Consider the following 27,573-nt stretch of genomic DNA (forward strand, 5'->3'; position numbering starts at 1 on the left):
CCTCTGAGCCATCAGGGAAGCCCAAGAACAGTTAACATAAAGCAAACAGAACTGTTCTTAAAATTTTAAATATCATCATGTTATGTTTAAGAGTTAACAGCTAATGTTGTAAAACAAACTATGTTATGACCATTCCAGATATGTATTCAGCAACATTTTCTGGACTAAGTTAGTAATATCTAAGAAACAGTTGCTGTAAATACTGAAGTTTTCTGAAGATTAATGGTTAATAGACACTGTGAACAGGAGTGGGATTAGTCAGACACAACTTTTTCCCTTCTTGTTCTCCTTCTAATAGTGCACAGGGCTAGAAGGAGAATACTTCTTTACCTTGATATTACCACCAAGTAGACATGTAGAAAGATGTTTTTGGCTTCCAGGATATAGGTTACACCACCACTATTTCCATGCCAAATATCACCATTAAATTAAAAACTGAAAAAAAATACCATGCGGACCCTCCATATCTTTTCCTATTTATAACCAAAATCTTTACACTTTGACAATAACCAGGAAACAGCATAAAAATGCTATTTGAGGATATTTATCAATGAATACATATTCTAAATTATTACCGTCTATCTAAATTTGTCAAATGTGGAAAATATTTTAGAAGTCGTCAAGTGAAACCTAAACATAGAAGCTAATTTCTAGTAAGCAAATGCATATAAATGATCTATGGCAATCACAAAAATCTAACACATTTCCTGATCTGCATGATTTAGAATATTAGTCAATTACATGCACACACACAAAGAATGTCAGTTGGAATGGAATCAGTCATTTCTTTTGTCTAACTACCTACCAACCCAAATCTTGCTGAAAATAAAAATATTAAAGTAATTCCACTTAATATTTCTTTCTTCTCAACAGGTTGCCAAAACTATCTGCAGGTTTCAGTACAGAGAAAAGGTATGAATTCATATTTTTAAACTGTTAGGAACTAGAATGGAAAAAAACCTCCAAACAGATGTTGTATGTTTGATCTGGTTCAACAATTTCAGGCTATATTTGAATTTCCTTGTCATCTGAACAAACTCAGAGTCTTTTCTTAAAAAGCTTTGCTACAGAGTTCTAGATTCTGTAGGAAAAAAAAAGAGATGGGTTTAGCAAATTACACACACATTGTTCTGTTCAAGGGTTTGATTTACTTAAAATCTATTCAGTGAAAAGTTAAACAATTAATATCAACAATAATAAAGAGACCTTACCAACTATTTCCATGTTTTAAAACTGCTTTTCAAGTTTCATCCTAAAAATAACTATCATAATCTTTCAGAGTAGGTAGGTTGTGGTGACTTACATGGAGAAAATTTATTAACTAAAGAGAAAGGCAGTAAGCACATGCACAAAGAAGCATATCATAGTCGATGAGCAGTTAATAATTTCTCATCACCAATTCTGAAGTCCAGTCACGTGCTGAAAATAGTATCAGCATGTCAGGTGTCCCATTTCTGTTAGTCACAGAAAAGCTGACAGGAGAACAAATGCTTAGGATCCACTGAAACACGACTTCAGACAATGAGATATAGATCTATGGTTAAAAATCTAGCAGCAAACAATACACCTTAAGCAACTATCACAATAAAACTAGGAGGATAAAACAGATTTTAAAGGACAGCGATCACGTATTTTGTAAACCTAAGTGGTGAGTAAGAATGTCTTCATATTATTAAAATCCCAGCTTAATGTATAAAAACCATAGTACAGAAAAAACTGGTATATGAATATACCTCAATTTCTCTTGTAAGGGATACACCCTCATTAATATCTGCATGTTCTCCTTCCTTTGCTGCTCCTTACTAAACTTTAAGAAATATGACTCTTCTTAAAAACTTCTCCAATCCCAGTAGTTGTTTTAGCTGGATTCTAGTCAGCACACCCTTTCATCTCTCTCCTTTCCAACCCCTGTAACATAGACTGTAAAAAGACATGCATCTGTAAAAAGGCAGATGCATTTTTCCCTGTTATTCAAGCACAACACGGGCACTTCCTTTTTTAGTGACTATTTAAATGATCTTAAAGAAGATGGATACAATATTTATTTATATAAGACAGGAGAAAAAAGACAAATGTTTCATAATTAAATGTAATCTGTGATCTTTTTAGGCTCTTTGATCAGGTAAAAGATGGTCATGAAGGACATTACTGGGACAACCAACAGAATGTGTACATGAACTGTATGTTACATATTAGGTAAGTCTAACAAATCTGAATTTGGTAGCTATACTATTTTTACATAGTAGGAAATATATGCTAAAGTATTTGGGGATGAATGAACATGATGATATCTGCAAGTTACTCTTAAATGGTATGTTAGGGTGATAAAGCAAGTGTGACTAAATGCTAACAAATGTCAAATCTGTTAAGATTACTGAAATGCTTTTGTACAGCTGACTCTTGAACAATATGGATTTGAACTGTGTGGGTTCACTTAATATGTGGATTTTTCCAATAGTCATACTACAGCACTACACAGTCTAAGGTTGGCTGAATCCATGTATACAAAACCACAGATATGGAGGAACTCTGTGGCTATGGAGAGCTGACTATTAAGTTACATAGGAATTTTCAGGCATAGAAGGTTGGTTACCCCCTTATCCCTGCATTAAGGGTCAATAGTATTATTCTTGTAATTTTCCTGTAAACTTGAAATTTTTTCAAAATAGAGATTCAAACATTTTCCCTTCTTTTTGGGTAAAAATTAATATTCTTGGAATCTTTTAGTCTCTAAGACCACTTATCTTCTTCAAAGTTTCCCTCATTCTCTAAATGTAGATAGTGTTGCCCAAGGCCTGTCCTCCTGGCCTGCCCCCTTTCCACTACTCTGCTCCTAGAAAACATGAGCCTTTCCTAAAGCCTGAATTCTAGAATAAAACAATAATATAAACTAAGAAACAAATAAATAAAAGATCCTTCAATCTCTTCTAGCCTTAACTTCTCCATCAATCTGCAGGTTTGCAGCTAGAGCTGCACCCTGAATATTTCCACCTTGACCTTCCACTGGCTCTTGAGCTCAAAGCAAAATCTCATTACTATTTTCTTCTTCCCAAACCAATAATTTCACTAATACTAGTAATGATACCACTATTCCTTCAGTTAGGTCTGGCAAAGTCAAATTTGACTGTTTCCCTGTCATACTTAATCAGTAGCAGAATTCTTTAATTCTAACCTTCTGATATCCATTCTTTCATCAACCTTTCCTTTCATAAGTGCGAGCGCACCAAGTCACTTCAGCCTTGTCTCTTTGCAGCCCTATAGACTGTAGCCCACCAGGCTCCTCTGTCCATGGGATTCTCCAGGCAAGAATACTGGAGTGGATTGCCATTACCTTCTCCAGGGCATCTTCCCAACCCAGGGATCAAACCTATGTCTCTAATATCTCTGGCATTGGCAGGCAGGCTCTTTATTGCTAGCGCCACCTAGGAAACCCCTTTGTTCATCTCTATTGCCTAATTCAGACCTTCATCACCTTCCTAATATCTTTGATCTCTAACGAATCTACCATCTTTTCTCTGTCATCTTCATATGTTTTACGCACCAATCAAATTTAACCATCCTTACCATATACTTCCACAGTGGTTCACAGCATTTCCTCTAACCGCAATGTGCCTCCTCAGTCCTTTAACTCTGCATGACCAAATTCTGGGGCTTCCCAGGTAACTCAATGGTAAAGGATTTCCCTTCAATGCAGATCTACCCAGGGTTTGATCCCTAGGTCAGGAAGATCCCCTTGAGAAGGAAATGGCAACTTGCCCCAGTATTCTTGCCTGGAGGAGCCTGGCAGGCTGTATAGTCCATAGGGTCACAAAGAGTCAGACACAACTGAAGGAAGCAACTAAGCATGCCCGCACAACTGAATTCTACTCAATCACTGGTTTCCCAATTTGTGGCCACAACTTAATTGCCTCTGACATGGGAAATCTGTCCTAATAGGGAAAGAATTTTATTAACCTCCCATTAACCTTCCAATGGTCTGTTAAGCCTCCATTCCTTAAATAAATACACAGCTCTTTGAGGTTTTCTAAAACTAATGGGCAACAAAGACAAAACAAAATGAAGCAGATCAACTTCAAAACTTTTCTTACCTCTTTTCTTTCTTTAGAACTAAGCGGCACAATAATACTCTGCACAGTAGGGATTTTAAAAGTAACTGGCTCTTAACCTCAAACATTCCTAACAGCCAGGAAGACCGCTTTATTATTTCTAGTGATGGCAGGGCTATTTCCCAGAGGACCCATTTTCTTTCAGAAAATAAGCTCAAGTCTTCCTACTGAAATTCCCACCTGGCTGTCCAGGTGGAATATAAATTAGATTTTCTAGTTAGCTTTGTGTTTAGAGGAACCAGCCTACAGAAATGAAGTACAGTAGGTCTGTCACCATCTTTTCCTATTTATTCTAGTTATATAAATATTGCCTCACATTACATTAGCTTTTGTGGCAGGCCCGTCATCTGTTAAGCAGTAACTATAAAACGCAGCCAACTAGTGTTATCTAGATACTTTTTACTCTACCTATTCAGCTAAGTTTCAACCTTCCTGAGTATACATACACGTTCTTTCACTTTCTGAATTTCTGCACATACTTTAGACGGTTACATTCACAAATGCTATCATCCAATAATAGCTATGACTTCCTGCTTTAATGTCATTTGAACATTTTATAAGCATGTTCTTAGGTTTTCATCTAACTCGGAGATCCAGTCCTAAAAAAGGTGACGTGCTAAGTCACTTTAGGTCATGTCCAACTCTTTGTGACCCCATGGACTACAGCCTGCCACGTTCCTCTATCCATGGGATACTCCAGGCAATACTGGAATGGGTTGCCATTCCCTCCTCCACGATCTTCTCGACCCAAGGACTGAACTCTTACGTCTCTTACGTCTCCTGCACTGGCAGGTGGGTTCTTACCACTAGTGCCACCTGGGAAAAAGATGACAGGCTATTAAAAACTTCCTCTAATTTTTAGTATCTCTGATTATCCTCTACTAGATACCCTTAATTGGAATTGGTCAAAATACAATCAGATAATAAATTATATAAGTACTTAAGGTACAAATTATTAAGAAATGTATCGCATATGGTTAGACACAGTTTGGGCTCATATCCTCAAAGTACTTACAGTGTAATTATCAAGAGAGCACACTAACCAGTTACAATCTCTAACAAGTAGCCCACCATGGTTAATTCTTTGAAACTTGATTTTTTTCCATTTGGGTTAATAAATGGGTGTTAATGATGTCACCAAGCTTCCTGGAGGAGGACAGAACAAATTGTCTCATGGTTTAGTTTTGATTTACTCCTAACTTCAAAAGTGGAATCTCATAACCATAGGAAATGTTGGACACCTTTTCTAACACAAAATTTTTTGTTGTTGTTTTGTTGCTAAGTTATATTAGACTCTTTTGCCAACCCATGAACTGTAGCCCGCCAGGCTCTACTGTCCATGGGATTTCCCAGGCAAGAATACTGGAGTGGTTGCCATTTCCTTCTCCAGGGAATCTTCCAACCCAGTGATCAAACCTGTATCTCCTAATTTGGCAGGCAGATTCTTTACCACTGAGCCACTTGGGATACTCCTAACACAAAATACTTGATGTTACTTAATAAGAACATTTTAATTCAACAATTTAGAAACCAGATATAAATAGAGAAAAGTAAATAATCACTATAAAGACTTAACTGAAATCATCAAGTAACCGAGTAAAAGACCCAAAGACTTATTCACTTTAAGCTAATAATTCATGTGTACTACTTTCCTTATTCATTTCTCTTTTAAATTTTGGTGCTGTCATAAGGAAGGACAAAAAGACTCAAGCAGATGGTGTACCTAGCCACTGTTACTTTAATTGTTTAACTACATTTTAAGTATTTTCTTCATTAAGGCAGAAACATTTCTAAGTGTTTATCAATAAGGATAAATCCTTACAAGCTACCCGATTTTTTTCTTTAGTCTACCTGAGGTAAAATCTCTTCCCTTTAGTACTCCTTTATCTTCCTGACTCGATATTTACAACAGGGTAAAAGTTGTTTGCTATAAATTCTTACCCTTAGCTTATGCACACAAAGGACTCCCAATGAGAGCCTATCCCCTAGTGATTATCAGGGCAACTTTCTAAAGTAATCCTGTGATGCAACAAAGCAATGCCAATAATTAAGTTTGGAAAGTTGGTTTTTTAAAGAAGAAAAATAGAAGTCAAATTCTCAAGTTACTCTTCTGAAATGCCAACGGGCTAGGCTATCACTAAACACTGGCACAGGGCTTAAAAAGTGAAACCTGGAAGCTACATTATTCATTTTAATAAAACAGTCAATGCAATTAATTTGGGTTTCCTAAGAAAAAGTTGTATTATTTTAGCTACTAGAATCTACTGCTCTTTATTTGGTGATGGTTTCAGCTGACTGATTCCCTGAAGACTCTGCAAATGACAAATGGGAAAGACAGAAAATGATGGCACCTACAGGAAAAGGAAAAGGAAGGCTTGACAGGAGCTTTGACTTTAGTATAATAACTGAATAAAGCATTGGGTATCAACAGAAAGAGGAACTATCTAAATATAGGCAGAGGCAGACTGACACAAAGTCTCTCAGCTTGCTAATTCTAATTTAAATAGTAGAGAAAACAAAAAGGCCATTAGATAGCTCTAAGTCAATGTGAGAAAGATATATCAGTACCTATATTTTGATTAAAGATAGTCTGCTAAAAGAATTCTAGGAAAAAAGATCCCAGTCTTCTGAGTAAGACAAACCCAAGGATCTTCAGATATCTAGGGCAGGTTTAATAAAAATTGGCACAGGGCTTAAAAGCTGCCCCTACCGAAAATGATTTCCAAGATTTCATAAACGGGAGCCTGAAATACCATATATATCCACACTGATAGACAAATTTATACCTCTTAGTGAGTAAATGATGTAAGGACTGTACAGCCCCTTAAATCCTTTAATGGATTCTATTTAATAATACCATCCTTAAAAAATACTGACTTGCCAAATTAGTAATACTTAAAAAAGCTTAAATTTATAATAGTCAAAAATGAACAAGGCAATAAGCTGAGATGTTTTTCAAAGCTTAACACACATTAATCTTCAACCTCTGTCTGCAATGAAAAAGAATAAACAGTCCCACAATACTTTACCAGGTATTAAACTCCTAAAAAGTTTATAGATATCTGCCAATTGAAGCTGTAGATGCTTAGAACTAACAAAGCCAGCCACTACTCCTCTTCTCAACTGAAAATTAAACTAGATGAAAAGCTAAAAGGAAACAACTAGTCAGTTTCCATGGGGTTGAGTTTATCATCTTAGTAACAGCATGTCAATTTACAGTGAAGAATGGCTGATCTAGAATAAAAGTTCTGATTATATTTTGGCACTAATACACTATAGACAACTATCCAAGTATCCATTACACTTCTGTGGCTCTGGACAAAAGAGGCTCCAAGGAGAAGAGAAAATATTTTCAACCCATGAGAAACTATAGATATAGCAACTTGCCTCACTTCTGATACCTTAAATATTTCTAGGATCTAAAAAAGAAAACAGATGTATTTAGCGGTAACAGATGATGAGGAGGCAACTTGTATGGCTGCTTTATAATGAAAAGAAATCTTTTAATTAGATCTAAATTACAAAAAGTGAAGTTTAAACCTTTCTACATCATTTTGATGAAAATAATAGGTATTATTCATATTGCTATCATGGTAGCTCATGAAAGTTAGCTATTTCAAATAAATTATCATATATCTAAAAAACATTTTATAACATTTCTAAGAAGAGTGTGATTTTTCCTTTCTAAAGTACTCACCCTGGCTACATTGGTAAGCCATCTGAATGATTAAAACTTCATGCTGTTTCATGCCACAATTTACATTTATGTCTTGATATTGCTATAGCTGTACAATTTAAAAATTGAATCTATAAATACAGCACTATACATTATAAACTTCTTGTTCTATAAGCAACCATTTTAAAACATTTTCAGTTAAGTAAGGAACACATTATCAAAAAGATAGTTTGTTAGAAAATATCCTGAGTGATACAGTAAATCAAGCCTAAGAATTAAAAGACTGTACAGACCATGTCTTAGCATGACATGTACATGCACGCAGCAATACTTTATTCTAATGAGAGATGGAGTTCAGTCCATGAGTGTTATCCAAACTATGCCAAAGGACACAAATGTGCTGCCAGGCAGAGTTAAAAGAATCTAACAAAGCTTTGTGTGAATTTTAAAAACATTGTTTGCACTCAACTTCTGTTAATTAGACACAGATTGATGGAGTGCTAATAAATATTCAGCAAAATAAGTGAACAGAGCATATACTATCTAAATGTGTATTAAGCAGAAAGATAAACCAAAGTATCTCTTGCCATATGTGAAATCCAAGACTTCAGTCTATACTTTAAAAAGTTACAAAAAAAATTTATACAACATTTCTGTGAGAAAAACTATTTTAGGGGTTTATAAAACTGTAATCAGATATAGTGAATTCTAGTAAATAAGCTTAAGGTTAAACTTTCTTGCCAAGAATTAAACGATTGCTACTTTAATACCTTAGTCTTTTCCCTTCCCCAATTTCTTAGCATGAAATAACATTCTGCTTTGAGTCACTGAGGCTTTTTAGAGAGAAATGATATAAAACAGCATAAAGTTAACTGTAGGTTTTTTTAATAGAACATATTTTTATATTAAACACACATGGGTAAGGGGATATTTCATGTAATAAAATCCAGTAGAGTAAGCCCTTCAAAAATTTAAAGTGCAAAAAAGTATGTTCATATTCTATTTAAAATACATATTGTCCTTTTGGTTTATTTTGCTGCTTTATCTCATGCTAGATACCATGTGATTTCCCCCCCACCATATAAAGATCAGTTTTAACGATGAGAAACTGTACAAAGCAATTCATGCATACACTGTTGCATGTATGCATTTTATATGCAAGTATTCATACCTATCCCAGAGGTTCTTTGATTCCTGAACCGTGTTCAAATGGAACGCTTGGTAGAAAGCAGTTGAAGGATTCCTGTGAGACCCAAGAATCAAATGGAAATGAAGTTGAGAAAGTACAGTAAAATCACTACTTTTCAAAAAAAGAAGGAATATTTTAAATTTCTAACACAGTGCAACCACTTTAATAAAAAAAAAAAAAACCCCACATTAGCTTGATTAAAAACATTTCAAAAGAATTTAAAAGCTGGACAAAATCCAGCAGACCCCAACAACAATGGAGGAAAAGAATGGGACAATACAGATAAAATTAAATACTAACTAGCATCCAGTTGTGTGTGTGTGTGTTTATATGCCTATGAGCATGATCAACTCGTAGCTTAATCAGCAACTATTTTTTATCAGATGCCTTTATAAATCCCTACACATGTCAACAGTTTAACAAAGCTGTTCTCAGGTATAGTGTTCACATAAAATAAATTAAACCTTCATAATATAAAAATTCTTCACAGGACCGACTTGATAGGATTTGATGGTGACCAAGTTCTTTTCTTGGTTGAACTCTGCACAACTTCCACCTTCAGAGTCCATTTATGTATGGTTTCCCTGGGTTAAGACAAAAAATGATGCTGCAACTAGAGGGGAGCTTTCTAATTTCTCGCATTTGTACAGTGTCCCCTTAAGGGGTAAGAGCTTATATGCCTTTATCACCATCCAGTTCTACTAATTCCCTGGAGAAATATTCCCTAGGGCTATCCTACAGAATCTTGACGGGACAAGCTCCCAGCATGCTTGTTTCACTTCACATCTCAGAAGTTGTTTCTCAGGTGACTGCCAGTTTCTCTGCCACCCCAGCATATGTGCAGTACCCCCAGCTCCCAATCTGCACACCTGCCATGCCACTTCCATAATTCCCGATGCATGCTGTAGCAGAGACACAGCAGCAAGCTAAGACTAAGCAAGCTAAGTGCTGATTACATACCAGACTCTGTTCTAAGTGCTTTACATTTATTAACTCAATACTACAACAGTCTTAAGAGGTAGGTGCTATTTTTATTCCCATTTCATGGACATGGGAACTGGATCAGAGAGAAGAACCTGATGAATGTCACAAAGCTAGTTAAGTGGCAATCTGGTCCCAGAATTTATACTCAAACTACTATGCTAAGCATACAGCAGAGTTAAATTTTAACCTTTCTAGGTCTGTCTCTTTATCAGTTAAATGGTGACATTACCAGTTAGCCTTGCAGGGCAGTTCAAGAACTGAGACTATATATAAAGTTCCTGGCATTCTGTCAATGCTCAGTAAGTGACAGCTATTATCTTTATCATCAAAATGAACTTCAGATACAACAGGGAAATTCTAAGATCCTAACTAGTGCCTTAGGAGAGTCTGAAGTATTATTAGTACAATAAGAAAAACTATTTCCAAGTTCTACTGGAATAACAACCAAGTATCAACAAGTATCACTGATCATCAAATAAAACATTCAATAGTATTCCATGATTACAAAATTCAAGTTAAGATACATTATCTGCTGAATTAAAAAAAAAAAAAAAACCATTTTAAATTTTAACCAGAAGGCACCTTTCAGATGATCCCAAACTAAGAAAGGCAGACAGACACTAGATGCCAGCATGTCACCAGTTCAACTGTTTGATTAATTAGGAGTCTTCAGTATGTGTTCTTTTCGCTTTCCCTACTTTAACTCCTTTCTATTCTTTTTACTATTTCTGCACTTTCCTCTTGACTAAATCCAAGGCAATTGAAGGCACTGAGTAAACTGACTAATATCAAGAAAGAATTAAGAAGTTGCTATTGTTTAATAACTTGCACCCTCTCTAGATGTATTTACCATGGCTCTTTTTTTTTCCACTGTACTTAGAAAATCTGTCTGCCAAATTAAATGAAAGCCAACTAAACCAACTGAAAACTCAATTTGGCTTTCTTTAGCAGTCTCACCCAAGAGCATATGGGAACAAATTTGCTATTCACACAGGTCTGTTTGGAGACCTTGGGTTTAAAATAAACAAAGTGACACAAAGAGGAAGGTAGTAAATACAAGAAAATAACAAAGAGTAAACTTAAAAGTTACTGTGTAAGTCTGGAATTAAAAATTCATTAAAGAACATTTACAATATATTTTTAAGGGTGATATACTTTAAAAGACCATTAGATCCCAATTTTGGAAAAATATAAACATATATATTTAATTTAAATTAAATCCAAATGCAAATAAATTAGTTTTAAATGAAGTCACAAGACTTTAGTTATGAAATTCCAGCATTTTAGCACAGATACTAATAATGAAATGTTTCTCATAAGTCAAAGGCAGAAGTGTAAAAGAATATATCTGCAGTTAAGATGTGTATCCTGGGGGCAAGAAAGAAAAAATCTGTGAAATACAATACTATAAATGTACTTAGTCTTTAGAACATGTCAACAAAAACATTTAGGTTGCAAGAGCTGGCAGTTAACAATTCCTTTTTACATATATATTCGAAATAAATAAGCCATATGGATTTATATAATCTACGCAGTATAAAAATTTTTAAATAGCTGAGATTCCAGGGATAAACATTTAGATAGTCTTAAAAATATGAAATTTTTGGTTTCTGGAATACTTAAGCTGGGATGTTATCCATACACGGAGAGCTTTTTAGCAAACAGCAACAATTAATCTCAAAACACTGATTAGCAGGCACAGATTAAAGGAGTCAAGTCTATGAAACCTAGTTGATGGCGAATTTCAAAAGGGCCATTTGTAATACTGAAGGGTCAGATCAAAGACTTTTGTTTTGGAATGGCATAAAATTGAGGAAATCAAGAGTCCAAGGAAAACACTGTTAATGCGGAGCATTTCAAGTTTATAGTCTATGATATTTGAAGGCATCAAGAAGCAATTGATATTAAAAATTTGTTAGAAATACTAAATTTTTTGGAGATTTGGACACAGATGCTCTTCTGCTCAAGAAATAAAATTTGAAACCACTTTTCTAACATATTTGATGTCAATGTAAACTAAATATAAAGTATTTATATATAAATATAAGATACTAATTTAAATATAAAGCTAAAGAAGCACTTCTTCAAAGACTGAGGTGTGGCTTACTCTCAATTTATTTCAGCCTGCTACAGGAAAACATTGTTTTCCTATTTGTAAAAAAATTTCAAAACCAACAGACAATAAACATTCTCTCTGAGTTTATATACTGAGTAGTCTGTCATGATAATTATCAAGTACATGAATGTAATACCTGAGAAAGTAAGTTAAATGTCACGTATGTCTACCTGCTAAACTAAGATACTATCTCTGTAGGGTTGCCAACTATAATGGCAAGAAAAAACATATGTACCTCAACTTTAGAAATCTCTAAATAGAAACCAGGGAAACACAGTAAGCAAAGGAACAAGGGCCATCTCTCCAACATTATAATCTACAAACTTTAAATGATTTTAAAAACATTCTTTAGGTAAAAGGTTACAACACAACAGATCAGTGTCTACAGATGCTTTTCCTTTATCCTATCTCATAGCCAGGAAAGTAATAAAATTAACCCTGGGAATATCCAAGAGCTGGCTATGGAGTCTGAAAGCCTGAATCTGAACTATGCCTTGTTTGACTTAACAGCTATGTGACTCAAATCCTCAGTTTCCTTAATCCATAAAAAGAGGGAGAAAAACAGTCACTACAATCACTGAAAAGATGAAATGAGATTATGTATACATAGGCTCTAAAACAAGCCTGGTCTGTGTTTAATACAGGGTTATGATTTCTAAATATGTTATATAAAAATCAACTTTTGGTAGAGTATATTAACATATACCAAATAGTTTACCATTATTAAGGTACTACTGGGGCAAACAGAATACTTAAGGCAAGCAGAATGCATGAACCTGGAGCCAGGTAGATACCAAGTTATTTAGTCCATTCTATTGGAGAATTTGACCTCTGGGATTCAGATCTCCCCCAGGATTTCCTTATATACAACTTTATCACAAGATTTTAATTAAAAATACAATAATCACTATAAAAGGGTATTGAAATGGTTCCAAGATACATACTACTTAAACAATAAAAGCTTCAAGAAACTTCAAGAACAGCAATCACAAACTTCAATGGTAAAAATCTCAATTTCTTTCTGTGACATTTAAGCCCTTAAACATTCTGGTTACTGTCAAATTAATCACATCATGTTCCACATCGGACAGTCTTACTCTTCCACATTGTTACACAAAACTGCCCTCCTACTTGGAAAATCATCTGCTTCTTTCATCAGTGACCCAATCTGAGTGACTCTTAAGATTCAGTTCAAAGAGTTAGCTTCCATAGAATGCAAAACTAATAATGGGTTGCTTCTGAGGACAGAAATTGGGTAGAAGAACAGAGGTGGCAGAAAGGCTTTCAATTTATACTTGCATATTTTGAATTTTAAACTGTATAAATATATTACCTATGCAGAGAATAATTTAAACAGAAATCAGTCTAACTATTCCCTCCCTACACAAATCTGACTTGATGTCCTAAACTGTTCGCATTAATAACTTAAATATTCCATCACAGCCTACAATGAAGTATACAATTGCTAATTGTTTCCATAAATCCCGATATCTTAAAGGAGAAGATAAGTCTTATTTCTGTATCTCAGTCTGTACTACTCAGAGAATGCAGAGAAAGCTGAATGACTGACATATTGCAAATGTTTTTCCTGGGCATTCAACTTGCTTACAGAGTATTTGTAAACTTCATTTTTTGGGTCACACATTAGTCTAAGGGCAGGAAAAGGGTTTTACCAAGAGGAAGGTTTAAGTTGGCAGCTCTCTCATAAATGGACTTAGGTAATCTTAAAGTCTGACCAAAGGCTCAGGAAAATGAGGAAAACCAAGAAAATTAAATGACTTGATCAAATAAATCAGCTAAATGGTGGAAAAGCCAGGATTAGAACACAAGTTTCTGAACCACTTATTATATCATGACTTTTTCTGGCCTGAACCAATGTCTCCTTTTCTCTAATTATATCCATGCCATGCAATTACATTTTTGGATCAAAACCGAAGACTCTTGGTTTCATCATCTTTAATGGTCACTCATGATATGCCATATGGTACATAACTAAACACACTATAGATTATTTGATCAAGAGCCCCCTCTCCTTTGTTTTCAAAAGCTAGGTAGACCATATAACATGGATTTGTTTTGGTTTACTTATAATACCAATTATTGAAACTGAATTCTAATTCTATTTTAGAAACCAGTCAGCCTTAAACTTTTGAGTATCCTTCATACACAGATTAAACAATTTACTTGTGTAACAATGAAGATGGATAGCCTAAATCTTTACCGATAACATTTAAAACACACTAGCATTATTTATAATATTGACAAATTAATCAGTTTCTCTTCTAGATATCTATATTCTTTAATCAGATTTTAGTAAGAGTTTATGGGAAAGGAGGCTTTAAGTAACTTAACATTTAGACTTCACTTATTTGTCTTGCCTACTATGATGAGTATAAATTATCAGGACGTTTACTAATTGTCTATGTCCATGGTGAACATTATTAACTCAATGATCTACAAAATTTTTACATAACCATCATATATAAATGTACAACTTAAAGAATATGAGTTCATTCTTTTTTAACAAAAGGTAGTTTGAGTACAAAAGACATAAAACTAAAACTAAAAACTTTAACCTGACTTGAGGCTTTAAATTTGAGTGGTAAGCAGTCCAAAGTAGCATAGATGAAATTTAATTCACCTGATTTAAAAATAGAACCAATCACATACTTTTTAGAGGTAGAGCAGATAATCAATATACCTTAATGTTACCAGTCAAATCTGAAGAGTATACATTAAAATATTATGAAAAATCATGAAATGATGTATAAGAATGATACAAATTACTGTTCCTAAATCTTTACACAGGAGTCCCAATTTTTACCCTAAGCAAAACCAGATTAAGAATATAACAAATACTGAATAATCTGGTGTGTTCAAGAATTATTCTGGTAAAGACCTAATTAATTATACAAATGATTCAGAATGCATATTCTTTGTGGAGGCAGAAATTTGTATTACATGATTTAAAAGAACAGCTTCAAATCATAAGACTACTGATTTAGTATAAAGAAAAAACTTAAGGGATTTATTATAATTCAGAAATTTTGCTACACATATCCCTTCAACACTGTCAACAATTAAGACTTATTAAAAATCTGCTCTTCCCACTAATAAAAAGATTCCTTAGAACATTATTATTCAGGCTACATTTAACAAGATATACCTGTTTTTGTAAAGCCTCTCTTCTATTTAAGGAGTAATTCAATTAAGAAATAAACAGTATCTTTCTGGAAAAGGAAATACATACTGGTCTAAAACAATTATTAAAAGAAGAAATTAGACCACTGTTCCTTACTAGTAACATGGTATGGTTCCTATTCTTTTTGAGACCATATTTCATATTATTTCACTATATTTACTTCTGTCTTGGTTATCTGCTATTACTTCCTACTCCCTAAATCCCTCAGCTTCTACCATTTTAGGGAAAAAAAAGTCAAGACTCTTTTATACTCCCCTATCAAACCGTTCCTCAGGGAAGAGATTCATTTTGGTTTCTTTACCATCTGATTGGTGGGGCAGCTCTTTGTTACTAAAGGACTCTAGAGAGGACTCTAGAGCACCCTTTAACTTCTTCTGGTGCTGAGAAAGACTAAGTGTGTTAGTCACTCAGTCATGCCCGACTCTTTGCGACCCCATGGACTGCAGCCCACCAGGCTCCTCTGTCTTGAGATTTTCCAGGCAAGGATACTGGAGTGGGTTGCCATTTCCTTCTCCAGGGGATCTTCCCAACCCAGGGATCGAACCTAGGTCTCCTGCACTGCAGGCAGATTCTTTACCGACTGAATTACCAAGTACCAGGTCATAAATCTAGTATCATGTTTTATTATTTCCAAATTAGTGCTATCAAAATTCCCAAAGAACAGACTGGTCTTACATTTATTCTCATAAGGGAGAAAACATATACTCCATTACCAGTACTGAAAAAAAAAAGAAAAACTTCTCACTATAATTCAAAATACCCTCCATCACTTTCAAGAAAAAGACTGTTAATAAATGTTACTTGGCAATGTATCTTATCCACACACATAAAAGCCCTTATATTTTCTAAAAAAGTTAACCAACGTTCAGTCCATACAATTTAGTTCACAGAAACTTTTAAACAACTGTGTCACCGTGAATAAAAAAGGCTATATGCCTGCTGATAGAGTTCCTGGTTTTAAGAATTTCAGGCACTTTTTGATCACTGGCCTTTCTGGAAATGTATCATAATTTCCTTGACTTAGAGCCAGGTTTTATGACTAAAGCATACCAGTGAGGCACTCTGATGAATGCATCAGTATCAGTTTTTATACTAAATAACAATGTCACTCATATGATGTCAATCAAACTTTGATTACAAAATCCTCAGTAAGAGTACTTAGGCTAAGATGGTATCTAGTATGTGATTTAAACATCAACTATAAAGCCACAAGGCAAAATTCAATATTGATAAGGAACCATAAGCTCCCAAAGAAATACAGATTCAAGAAAGGAGCTTTCACTTTTAAAGACTAAATGCAGTTAAGTTTTTTCAGAGCTCTGGGAAGTTACTTACAGGTTTTTAAAACACAGATAAGAGCGACAGTTTTGCCTCCCGATACACATTTACTAATTCTCTTAAATGTTAAAAAAAAAAAAAAAAATTCATTAAAAAAATTATATGTATATCTCATACACATATCTATATATACAACTATACAAACAAAATCTGTGTTTATAGCACATACCAGGACACACCACTTAACACTCACAATTTATACTCTTTTATCAGCAGTCATTAGCAAACTACACAAATAAAACTATTAACAAGATATAAAGATATCTGCCACTAGAGGATCCTTACAATCAGGTTTTCAACAGTCTTTTGGTTGCAGTTGACAGTTCACAATTGCAGCCATTCATGAGTTTCTGGAATGTGGCCTACAGAGTTCACATTGGGCAGTTATCTATGGAAAACGATCTGTGGTGTATTCCTTTTCCAAAAGGGCCAGTAATATTTGCACCTCCCCCTTTTACCATAGGAATCTGTTAAGTCTATAGGTAGGTTAAAATTTTTTTGTAACATTTACTGTAGATATGTCTACGAATTTTTTATGAATCATGCTTTCAACCACTATTATATCCTCCAGTTTACGCAAAATCAACTTAAATAATCTCAACAACTGACCATTAAGCTAGAATGATATACAATGTTATGCTAATTAACAATATAAGCTCAACAGGCAATGTCAACTGAGAACTTCAAGACTTTTCTTACTTGGCATACAAAACCATCAGCCCCTTTAAAGATATGAATAGTATATAAGGTCTGATTCTTTAAATTAAATGGTCTCAAAATGAGACAATATAGATCCTTGTATTAAGTAACAGAACCAGTATCTACTAGAGTGTTTAATATATTAACTTAAACCACCTGAATCTTTTTATCTTCCATTTTCCTTCCTTTTCTCAAAGAAATAGTGTTTACTGACATCTTAACGGCTTTTTAAAAGGCAAACATCTTTTAAAAAAATATTTAAGGATCTGAAATTTGTCAACCTATTAATAATTACTCAAGACCTCTCACACCAGTATTTTATTTACATCTGAATGACTGCAAATAAAACTGTATGAAGATTTTAATTAAAGGCAACTTAAAATCATATTAAAGATATTTAATGTGATTTTTTTAGTACTATCTCCTCAACAGTACTCATCTCAGTAATTTAAACATACCACTGGAAAAACTGTTATTTAATTTCACGCATACACCTTTAAAATGTGCTCTCTTTTACAAAGGCTTTCCATTAAAAAACAAATTTAAAAAGACCCCAAAACTATTTCTACTTAATGGATTTATTCCTTCACCAGGTGTGTTGGTCCAGTGACAAAACAGTCAAATGTGTAAGATTACATCTTGGAAACTGGCATGTTAAATTAGAAACCAATGGAAGACTATAGCAAAAATTAGAAATGCACATTTGATAAGCAATGAAGACTTTAAAGACTGGGTGGGGGAGGGAAGTGCCACATTTAAAATAGGAGGATACACACAGGAAAACCCCAGCACTGGTTAACTGTTAAAATTGATAAGAATACTGATAGAGTAGTATCTGTAATTCAGATAGTCATATGTTTGGAAATAAGATTCTTGAAATTACCAACTCTTTTAATAAAGAGAAGAAATAAATGCATCTTTGAGGTCATATCCTAAAGGATACAACCCAGAGTTCCCATTTATCAACAGATCTCTCTGCTTCATACCATATCATCACATTAAAGTTCTGGCAAATGTAACTGAAAAAAAACTGAGAGGTATGAAGGAGAGAAAAATACATTCAATTCACAGGTGTGCATGTGTTTTTGGGGTGCTAAGGGGCTGAGAAACCAGTCATTATTTCTTGAAGAGATATGAGGTGGAGGGATGTACAACACGAACAGAGAGGTAAGCAAATGATTATTTACCAACCCATCAAAAAATTGGCTTCTGGCAGCTAGAAAAGGGAAGATGCCTGCCGATTATTACCAAAGGTGAACAAATAAACTCAAGTGGCATTTCAGGTCTGCACCAATGTGTGAAAAGTGAAATATGGCAGAAAATGTAGAGAAGGATTTTTCTGAGTGGCTTGTGGAATCAGTCTTTATTTGGTAGTCCCATCCACATAAAATTTCTCAGTGACTAGTTGAGCTCACTTATGGACATGTGGTATTCTCTAAGGGTTCTCAAAAGATAGACACCCCACAAGCAAATCTCCTATAAAAAAAGATGAACTTTGAAGAGAGGATGAATTTCAGTGAGCATTTCAAACCCACAGAAGTATGTAACAAAAATACAAGGGTAATTCAAAATGAAAAGAATGTGAAGAAACTCAGAAGAAAATAAGAAGAAAAAGTTTTAACAGGTCTCACGTATTCTAGTTAATCAGAAATCTATAAAGGTACTTCTGATCCTTTACCACACGTAAAATTAAACCTTTCTCAAAACAAAAACCCGAGAAAATAAATTTCTAACTGTGAAGTACCTGAAACTTTCTCTGTGATTTTTAAATGTAATTTTTGGTAATAAGCTAGTTCTTTAAAATTTGCATTATATATACTAAGTCAAAATTTCATGTGACATTTCCTCAAAACCACTTAAAATCCTTATTAAATCATAACCAAACATCAACTGTAGTGGACTTGGTATGGCAATACACCAATCTGTCCTTGAACTGTTTAAAAAGCATCCCCCCTAAACAGAGGGAACCAGTTGTTAACGTTCATATTTTTACTATAAAATCACTCTAATTTTTAAGAACTACAGCTTTCCCTTCTGTCAGAGTCTCACATCTCCCCTTTCTACAGTAAAAAGATTGATGGAAAATAAGAACATCTTTCCAATACACTTTCTGCCTTTAAAAAAAAAAAAAAAAAAAAAAAGCATCTTAAAAGAAGTCATTAGGAAGCCTCCTGACCTGTCCTCTTTTATTAAAGGGCTGAAGACAGGATCTCCAAAGCCGAATTTGACATTTCATCATTATCTCTCCACCCTTTCCAGATACACTAGAGATACCTTACATGGTTCTTTCTCTATTACAGGGCCTCCTGGTTTTCCAGAATGGGAAAGTCTTAACTCATTTTATGTCTCAGTCTCAGAACTCACACTGACAAAACACTCTCCCATTAAGTGTTCAAGTGTGATCGACATCTAATAAAGGGATAATCGTACGGGGCATAACCTACTAGCTATCACTTACAAATCGAGAAGATTAAACTAATATCCACCCTTTCGAATCAACAATGTTGCATTCCTATCCACTTTGGTGCTTATAAACAGCTATGACATCAATTCTATCATTTTTACATCAGTAATCTAAAACGAATGTCTTTTCAAGAACCGATAAATCAATTTTATTAAATACAAACTATCTTTTATATTTAGAAATGTTAAGGTCCTCAAATTGGAAAAAAGAAACAAAAGAATCTCCCACAGTTGCATCCTAAACTACAACGTTTGCTCAAGCATTCCCATCAAATATTTCAAATAAGATTTCCATACCTGTCTTCATCACCATCAACAGGAATAGCTATGCTGAATACAGAGGTGGCGAGACTGTTCATAGGTGTTAATTGAAGGGGATTTGCCAGGGCATCTGCAACAGGAGGCTTCACAACAGGCTTATTTTCAGCAATGAGAGAAAGTGGTGGTTGAGGTAGGGGTTCTGATTTTCTTCTAGTATCGTCAACTTGCCCGACTAAAGGCTGGGTCTGAGTCTGAAACTGGCTCAGGTCAGACTGCGGTAGACTCGTCGGGGCACTGGCTGTGCCAGGCGCTAAGGGCAGCCCCACGTGCTGGATGCTGCTGCCGCTCCTGCTGACCGGAGGCTGGCTGCAAAGCTGCGGCGCCTGGCCCAGGGGCGCGGGAACATTTGGCATAGTAACAGAAGTCGTCGACACACTAGGCACGCTGGGAGCGGGCGCGGCTGCAGGCACGTTGGCAACTCCGGGCACCACGGCAAGAGGGCCGCCGGGCACGACCGACGGCGCGCCGCTGCCACCCATCTGCGGCAGAGGCGCGGCCTGCGGCTGCCCGACCCCGGCGGGAACCAGGCCCGATGGCGCCGTGCCTCCCACAGTAGCCGGGGGCACTCCGGCCGGCTGACCCTGCGCGGCCGGTCCTCCGGGCGCGGGGCCCGGCCCAGGGGCCACCGCTTCTCCGGGCAAGGAGGGCGCACCCATCATCTGCGCGCCAGTGGAGGCGGCGTTCTGGCCGGTGCCCGCGGGGAGACCGGCGGCCGCGGCCAGACCCGCTGCCGCGCCCGTGGAAGAGGGCTGCGCCGGGCTGGGCGGCTGCAGGCCGGCCACGTGCGGCTGCAGGTACTCACTCTGGCCGGCGGGCGGGACGGGCAGCAGATGGCCCGGCGGCATCTGAGGCTGAGAATACGCGAACTGCTGGGGCGGGGGCGCGGTGGCAGCGCCCACGGCCAGGCCGGGCTGCGCCAGGGTTACATTCGTCAGTGGCAGGCCCTGTCCGTTGGGCCCCGGGGGCCCGGCGCCCTGGGCCTGGCTGGGCGGCGGGGCTGCCAACCTCTGCGGCGGCGCGGCCGCGGCTCCCGGGAACAGCGGCAACGAAGCCGAGCTTGGAGCCACAGCCCCACCTACGGGCGGAGGCGGCGGCGGCGGCGGCTGCGGCTGCCCAACGCCAAAACTCTGCGGCGGGGCCGGGGCGGGTTGGCTCATTTTCTCCGACTGGGGTAGCTGTGACACAGCAGTCAAGGAGCTGTCAGTTCCCGAGTCGGGCCCGTGCGCGCCTGGCATGGAGGCCACCACCACCACCACCGACCCTCCGGTGGCGCCCAGGCCGCTGTCCCGCTCCGCAGTCTGGTCAAAAGTATTGCTGTGCCTAATGCAATCCCCGGACCGGGTCAGGACGCTGCTATCGGAATCCCGCTCATAGTATTCCATACACGTCCATCGGCCGCGTCTATAAGGCTCCCCGCTGCCGTGGTCCAGCTTGATCACGCGAAAACGCGAACTACAAGCGGTGGGGGGCTGTGATGAGGCGGCAGTTCCCGGCGTGGCGGACGGGCCTGTGACCGGGGGGGCGCCGGGGGCCCCCGAGGAGGGGGCTGAGGGGGCGGCCGGCGACAGGGTGCTGGTCAGCACCCCGGCCACGCTCCGGGCCGAAACGGCTCCTCCTCCGTTGGCCGGAGCGGCTGTCGCGGCCGCCAGCTGTCCGTCCAGGAGAAGGTTGGGGGAGACGGTTCCGGGAGTCTCGGCATCCCCAACATTGTTGAGTGTCTCTTCGGAGGAGCTGCGCTCGCAGACCTCCTCGGGGCCGTAATCCGTGGCCCGAGAAACGTCGAATATCTCGGAAGAAACGTCCTCCGTGCGTGACTCATCCGGGTCGTCCAGGCTCTCGGTGTCCTCGGTGATGCTAGTAGCCACCTGGGCCGTGGTGACACTGGTGATCTGGAAGCAGCTCTTCTTCTTGGCCGGCATCTTGGACATGGTGAGGAAGGCTGGAAGGGCAGAAGCACCCGGCTCCTCCGCGATCTTGCCGGAAACCAGGAAGGGCAGAACACTGGCCCCCAAAGACAAAGTCCGTGTCCGTGCTGGGGTCTGAGGCCCGCCGCTGTAAGAGTCACGGGCTGATCCGGGCGCCGGTCGCTCCGTGAGACATCCTCCTCCCGTTTCCTTATCCGAGTCGGTGTCTACCGCTCTGCCCCCGTCTCACTCGTGCGGCGGCTCCTCCTTCCTTCTCGCCTCCCGCAGTCGCGGCGCCTCAATTCAATCCCCCCAGTGGCGGCGAGACCACTATCCCAGGGGCGGGTCGGCTGCTTCCTCCTCGCGTCTTCGGGCCGCCGTGGTCAATCCAGCTCCGCGCGGTCAACAGGCCTAGGCTGGGGGTGGGAGTGGGAGGGCGAAGGGGAGGCGGCGGCGGCGTGAGGGGCGGTGCTGCCCCGCTCCGGCTCTTCGAACCAGTGCCGGCGTCAGCTCCGGGCTCTCGGACGCCGAGGGAAGCAGGAGTAGGAGTGGCGAGTCCGGAGCCAGGGATTCCTGATTCAGCCAGGAGCCGCGGGCGGGTGGCGGAGCTTCGGCGCGGGCGGGCGGCCCTCCCTCCCCGGCTCTAGCCGGAGCTCAGTCCCAGGGACATGTCGACTGTCTCAGGCGGAAACCTGCTCCGGGGGAGGGGAAAGCCGGCTCGGTCCTCCCCTATACAGGGGGAGCCACCCCCGCGAGCGGGCGGTGGCGGCGGTCTCGGCCTTCCCCTCGCGGCTCCTGAGAGAGTGAGGGGCGGCGGCCGGCAGGCCGGCAAGCGACGGCGCGCCGGCTGTGTGAGGTAGCTGCGGTAGCTTCTTCGACTCTTCCTCGATGCGCCCGGTTCGCAGGCCCTGTAGAAACTGAAATTCAAACTGCTGAAGCGGCGGCTGCAGCTCCCTCCCCTCGGCCAAGATGGGGCTGAAATGGCCGCGCCAGGGATGCTGGGAGGAGCAGCAGCCCCGCTGCCGCCGCCGCTGCCGACTAAAATGCCGCCGCTGCCGCAGCCACCGCCAGCGCCGCAGCCGCCGCCGTTCCGTGACGCACCGGCGTCGTGACGTCACCACCCCGCCCCCTCCGGTTTCCTGCAGAGTTTCGCGTGGAGGCTGGGGGGTAGTGGGCGGGGCTAAAGGTTAAAAACGGGGAGCGGTTTTTTTTTTTTTTAATTTAAAAAATTTTTTTAAATTTAAATTTGCCCTGTAGGTCTTTAAGAGTTGAAGAACTAAAGACTCTTAAATTCCAACTCTAGGAAAACTTACAGCCGCGCCAATTGAAGGTTTTTATATCGGTTTATTCGGAGACATTGGAAACTGGAGGTCATGTGCTTGCTGTGTCTAATGTTTAGCAAAATCTTAGTGAAAGAAGGCGATAGGAATGGAGGTTGGGGGATTTAGCTAGGATAAAGAGGGAGACGGCTGGAGGAACCGAATCACTTATAAAAAGCCTTTCCTGCAAATGAATGTTATCCACTATAGTCAGAAGAGTGAAATGTTGAGAGAAACGGGGAGGATTAACCAAGAATAGCAAGCCAGATTGAGTCAGAAAAAGGATCTTTCAGCCAGAAATTTTAGTGTCCAACAATGGCATCAGGAGATGGTTACTTGCCCAGGATGAGGTCAGTTTAAAAAAAGATTAGAGGTTACCAACATATTCCTAATTTTCTTGAGTTTGTTGTGATTCCAGCATCGAAGAGTTCGTTTAAACATCTTGAGACTGTTTTTACTTTCAGCATGAAATCAGCTTATGGGCTCCATAAATGTAGAACCTACTGCGTTAAATAGTTGTAGTTCTTTCTTTTGTTTATTCTGAAACTCTTAGTTAGAGCCAGAGTGTTAGATGGTTTGGATTGGGCCGTGAACAATCTGAGCAAGTTAGAAAGCACTCTTTCCTGTCCAGAAAGCAGCTATGCAAGTACTGGAGAATTTACCATCATTTAGTTACTCTCTGGCAAAAGAAAATGGTAACGTCATTCTTTTAAATAGTTGGAAAAAAAAAAAAGGAAGCTGGCTCTTTGACACATTGTTTAGGTAAAATCTAAAGTGTCTTGATGGAATTCAAAGTTTAATATCTATTACAGCTTTAGCAATCATATCATGACTGACATAAATCAAGGTAATTATTGTATTCAGTTCTCTAATCTTTGAATAATAGAAATATTTTTTATTCCAAAGGATCTTTTGATAATTTAAAATTTCAGAGAACTGTTTAGGTCATTAGTTGAAAATAATATACAAGGATATGTCTATGTCATTAAACTTTAGGAGACATTGTGTATTTCAAACCAAATGACTGAGGTCAGGATGTGAAATAAGACAACATAATAAAATTCCTGCTTCTTAAGGGGGTGGGAGAGAGTAAAGGAACCAAGGGGTAACATAATGTTGCTATTGTGGCAAAAATAGCTAATGGAATGTTTCATTACTAAATCTGTAATTTCAGTAATTGTTAGACAGTTTTCCATCAATAAGTTAGATCAACTGGTTACATCAAATATGAGTTTATAAAAACTTCATTTTGGATTGATTTTCTAGATTGTTAAAAGTGAAGATCAATGGGTGATATTATGTGTGCAGCTTTTGGAAAAGTAAGTATTGTATGCCTGCTTGTCCAATTACATTATCTTATTACAGCAACTTCATATATACATATATGTCTATCACTTCAGTTCAGTTGCTCATTTGTGTCCGACCCTTTGCGACCCCATGGACTGCAGCACGCCAGGCCTCCCTGTCCATCACCAACTCCCAGAGCTTACTCAGACTCATGGCCATTGAGTTGGTGATGCCATCCCACCATCTCATCCTCTGTCGCCTTCAATCTTTCCCAGCGTCAGGGTTTTTTCAAGTGAGTCAGCTCTTCACATCAGGTGGCCAAAGTATTGGATTTCCAGCTTCAACATCAGTCCTTTCAATGAACACTCAGAACCGATCTCCTTTAGGATGGACTGGTTGGATCTCCTTATAGTCCAAGGGACTCGCAAGAATCTTCTCTAACACCACAGTTCAAAAGCATCAGTTCTTCGGCGCTCAGCTTTCTTTATAGTCCAACTCTCACACCCATACATGACCACTGGAAAACCATAGCCTTGACTAGACGGACCTTTGTTGGCAAAGTAACGTCTCTGCTTTTGAATATGCTATCTAGGTTGGTCTTAACTTTCCTGCCAAGGAGTAAGCGTCTTTTAATTTCATGGCTTCAGTCACCATCTACAGTGATTTTAGAGCCCTAAGAAATAAGGTGTGCCACTGTTTCCACTGTTTCTCCATCTATTTGCCATGAAGTGATGGGACCGAATGCCATGATCTTCATTTTCTGAATGTTGAGCTTTAAGCCAACTTTTTAACTCTCCTCTTTCACTTTCATCAAGAGGCTCTTTAGTTCTTCTTCACTTTCTGCCATAAGGTTGGTGTCATCTGCATATCATCTGAGGTTATTGATATTTCTCCTGGCAATCTTGATTCCAGCTTGTGCTTCCTCCAGCCCAGTGTTTCTCATGATGTACTCTGCATAGAAGTTAAATAAGCAGGCTGACAATTAACAGCCTTGACGTACTCCTTTTCCTATTTGGACCTAGTCTGTTGCTCCATGTCCAGTTCTAACTGTTGCTTCCTGACCTGCATACAGATTTCTCAGGAGGCAGGTCAGGTGGTCTGGTATTCCCGTCTCTCTCAGAATTTTCCACAGTTTATTGTGATCCACAATTTATTTATTTGGCTGTGTCAGGCCTTAGTTATGGTGCTTGGACTTGATTGCCCCATGGTATGTAGACTCTTAGTTCCTGGACCAGGGATTGAACCCATGTCCCCTGCATTGGAAGGTGGCTTCTTAACCACATCAGGGGAATCCCCACATCAATTTTTTGATTGCTTGTTATGCTACTCTTACATTTAAAGGAAACATTTAAGATGTTAAGTAATCCATAAGACTATTTCTCCTTAAAGGATATATTATGAAATGAAAGTGATGACAAAGGTAACTTAGAAGACATCAGTAATGGGCTATATTTCTAGTAAGGATAGAGTTAAAGATGTTAAAGGCATCTTAGCAAAAAAATAATATCTATAAAGTTAAAATTTTTATTTATCTGTTGAAGGATTTTTGTGGGTTTAAACTAATAATATAGTTCTCCTGAAAGTAAGTTTTCAAAAGCTTTTAAGGCCGTAGCTTCTTTTATATATTTTCTATTTTAAAATGTAAGGAATTCACTGCTTAAAATTTCTATTAAGAAATGAAAAGAATTTTGCTTTATGTAAATAAGTTTGAAATTTTATATAGAACAAAAAATCATATAACTCTGATGAAACTACAAAAAGCTATGTAATTTCTGGTTGGCCCACAAAAAATTAAAAGCCAACATGTAACTAAAAGCAGGATATACATGCAAGTATGTATGTGTATGCTGGGGGAGGGGCACTTCCTGAGTGGCTCAGTGGTAAAGAATCTTCGTGCCAATGCATGACACATGGGTTCAATCCCTGGCTTGGGAAGATCCCCTGGAGAAGAAAATGGCAAACCAATCTGGTATTCTTGCTTGGGAAATCCCATGGACAGAGGAGCCTGGTGGGCTACAGTCCATCGGGTTGCAAAAGAGTCAGACACGACTTAGTGATTAAACAACAACAAATGTGTGTGTGTGTGTGTGTGTGTGTGTGTGTGTGTGTAAAGTTCATAATAAGTAACTTGGTAGTATAACTCACTGGAACTGGGAAGCTCCCTGGAGTACCAAAACTCAAGGCTAGCTGTATTAAGGCAACTATCCTTGTTTCTTGCCTGACCCAGAAACTGCAGGTGGAAACTGTGGGAATCCTTGGTTACTGCTCTAGCACTTCTAACTTGACTGTTCTGTGCTTGATTCTTCCCTCAAAGACTTAATTTGAAGCAATGTATGAGAAGCACATTTAGGAAGAACAATGCAGGGAGGAAAATGACTTAGAAACTAAGGAGTATTTCCACTGATTGGGAAAAAAACAAAACACGAAGCAATTATGGCAGAAAGATCTTTTCATCATGTAAGAGCATCATACCCCCAAATTTTACTAGGTTATCATCTACCCTTATCAATTTATTGTTCAGTCACTAAGTCATGTCTGACTCCTTGGGATCCCATGGACTGCAGCATTCCAAGCTTCCCTGTCCTTCACTATTGCCCCGAGTTTGCTCAAACTCATGTCCATTGAATCAGTGATGCCATCCAACCATCTCATCTTCTGTCATCCCCTTCTTCTCCTGCCTTCAGTCTTTCCTAGCATCAGAGTCTTTTCCAATGAGTTGGCTCTTCACATCAGGTGGCCAAAGTATTAGAGTTTCAGCTTCAGCATGAATGGTTCCAATGAATATTCAGAGTTGATTTCCTTTAGGATTGACTGATTTGATCTCCTTGCAGTCCAAGGGACCCTCAAGGGTCTTCTCCAGCACTACAGTTTGAAAGCATTGATTCCCAGATGGAAAACTATTTTGTAGTCACAAGATCCTGGGATGTAAACCAGAGATACTCAAGAAAACTTGACTTTTTTTTTCTCAA

General features: G+C 38.8%; 1 protein-coding gene across 6 annotated transcripts in view; it reads right to left on the bottom strand.

The window, feature by feature from the left end:
• TSC22D2 (TSC22 domain family member 2) overlaps positions 1-23,108 on the bottom strand; it is a 51,504-nt gene extending 28,396 nt beyond the window's left edge. For 4 of the 6 annotated variants that reach the window (XR_006056962.2, XR_006056963.2, XM_004003260.6 and 1 more), the window contains exons 1-2: positions 20,071-23,108; positions 8,954-9,025 (exon numbers count right to left, since the gene is read on the bottom strand). Coding sequence is in view for 3 of the 6 variants with exons in the window: in XM_004003260.6 (XP_004003309.4) it covers positions 8,954-9,025; positions 20,071-22,022 (2,024 nt within the window). In the remaining 3 variants the exon portion in view is untranslated. The remainder of the gene's footprint in view (positions 1-8,953; positions 9,026-20,070) is intronic. The other 2 variants (XR_006056964.2, XM_027959347.3) reach the window with 1 other exon arrangement.
• Between the last annotated feature and the right edge of the window lie 4,465 nt (positions 23,109-27,573).

This window comes from Ovis aries, chromosome 1, assembly GCF_016772045.2.
Source record: "Ovis aries strain OAR_USU_Benz2616 breed Rambouillet chromosome 1, ARS-UI_Ramb_v3.0, whole genome shotgun sequence".
NCBI classification, from domain to species: Eukaryota; Metazoa; Chordata; class Mammalia; order Artiodactyla; family Bovidae; genus Ovis; species Ovis aries.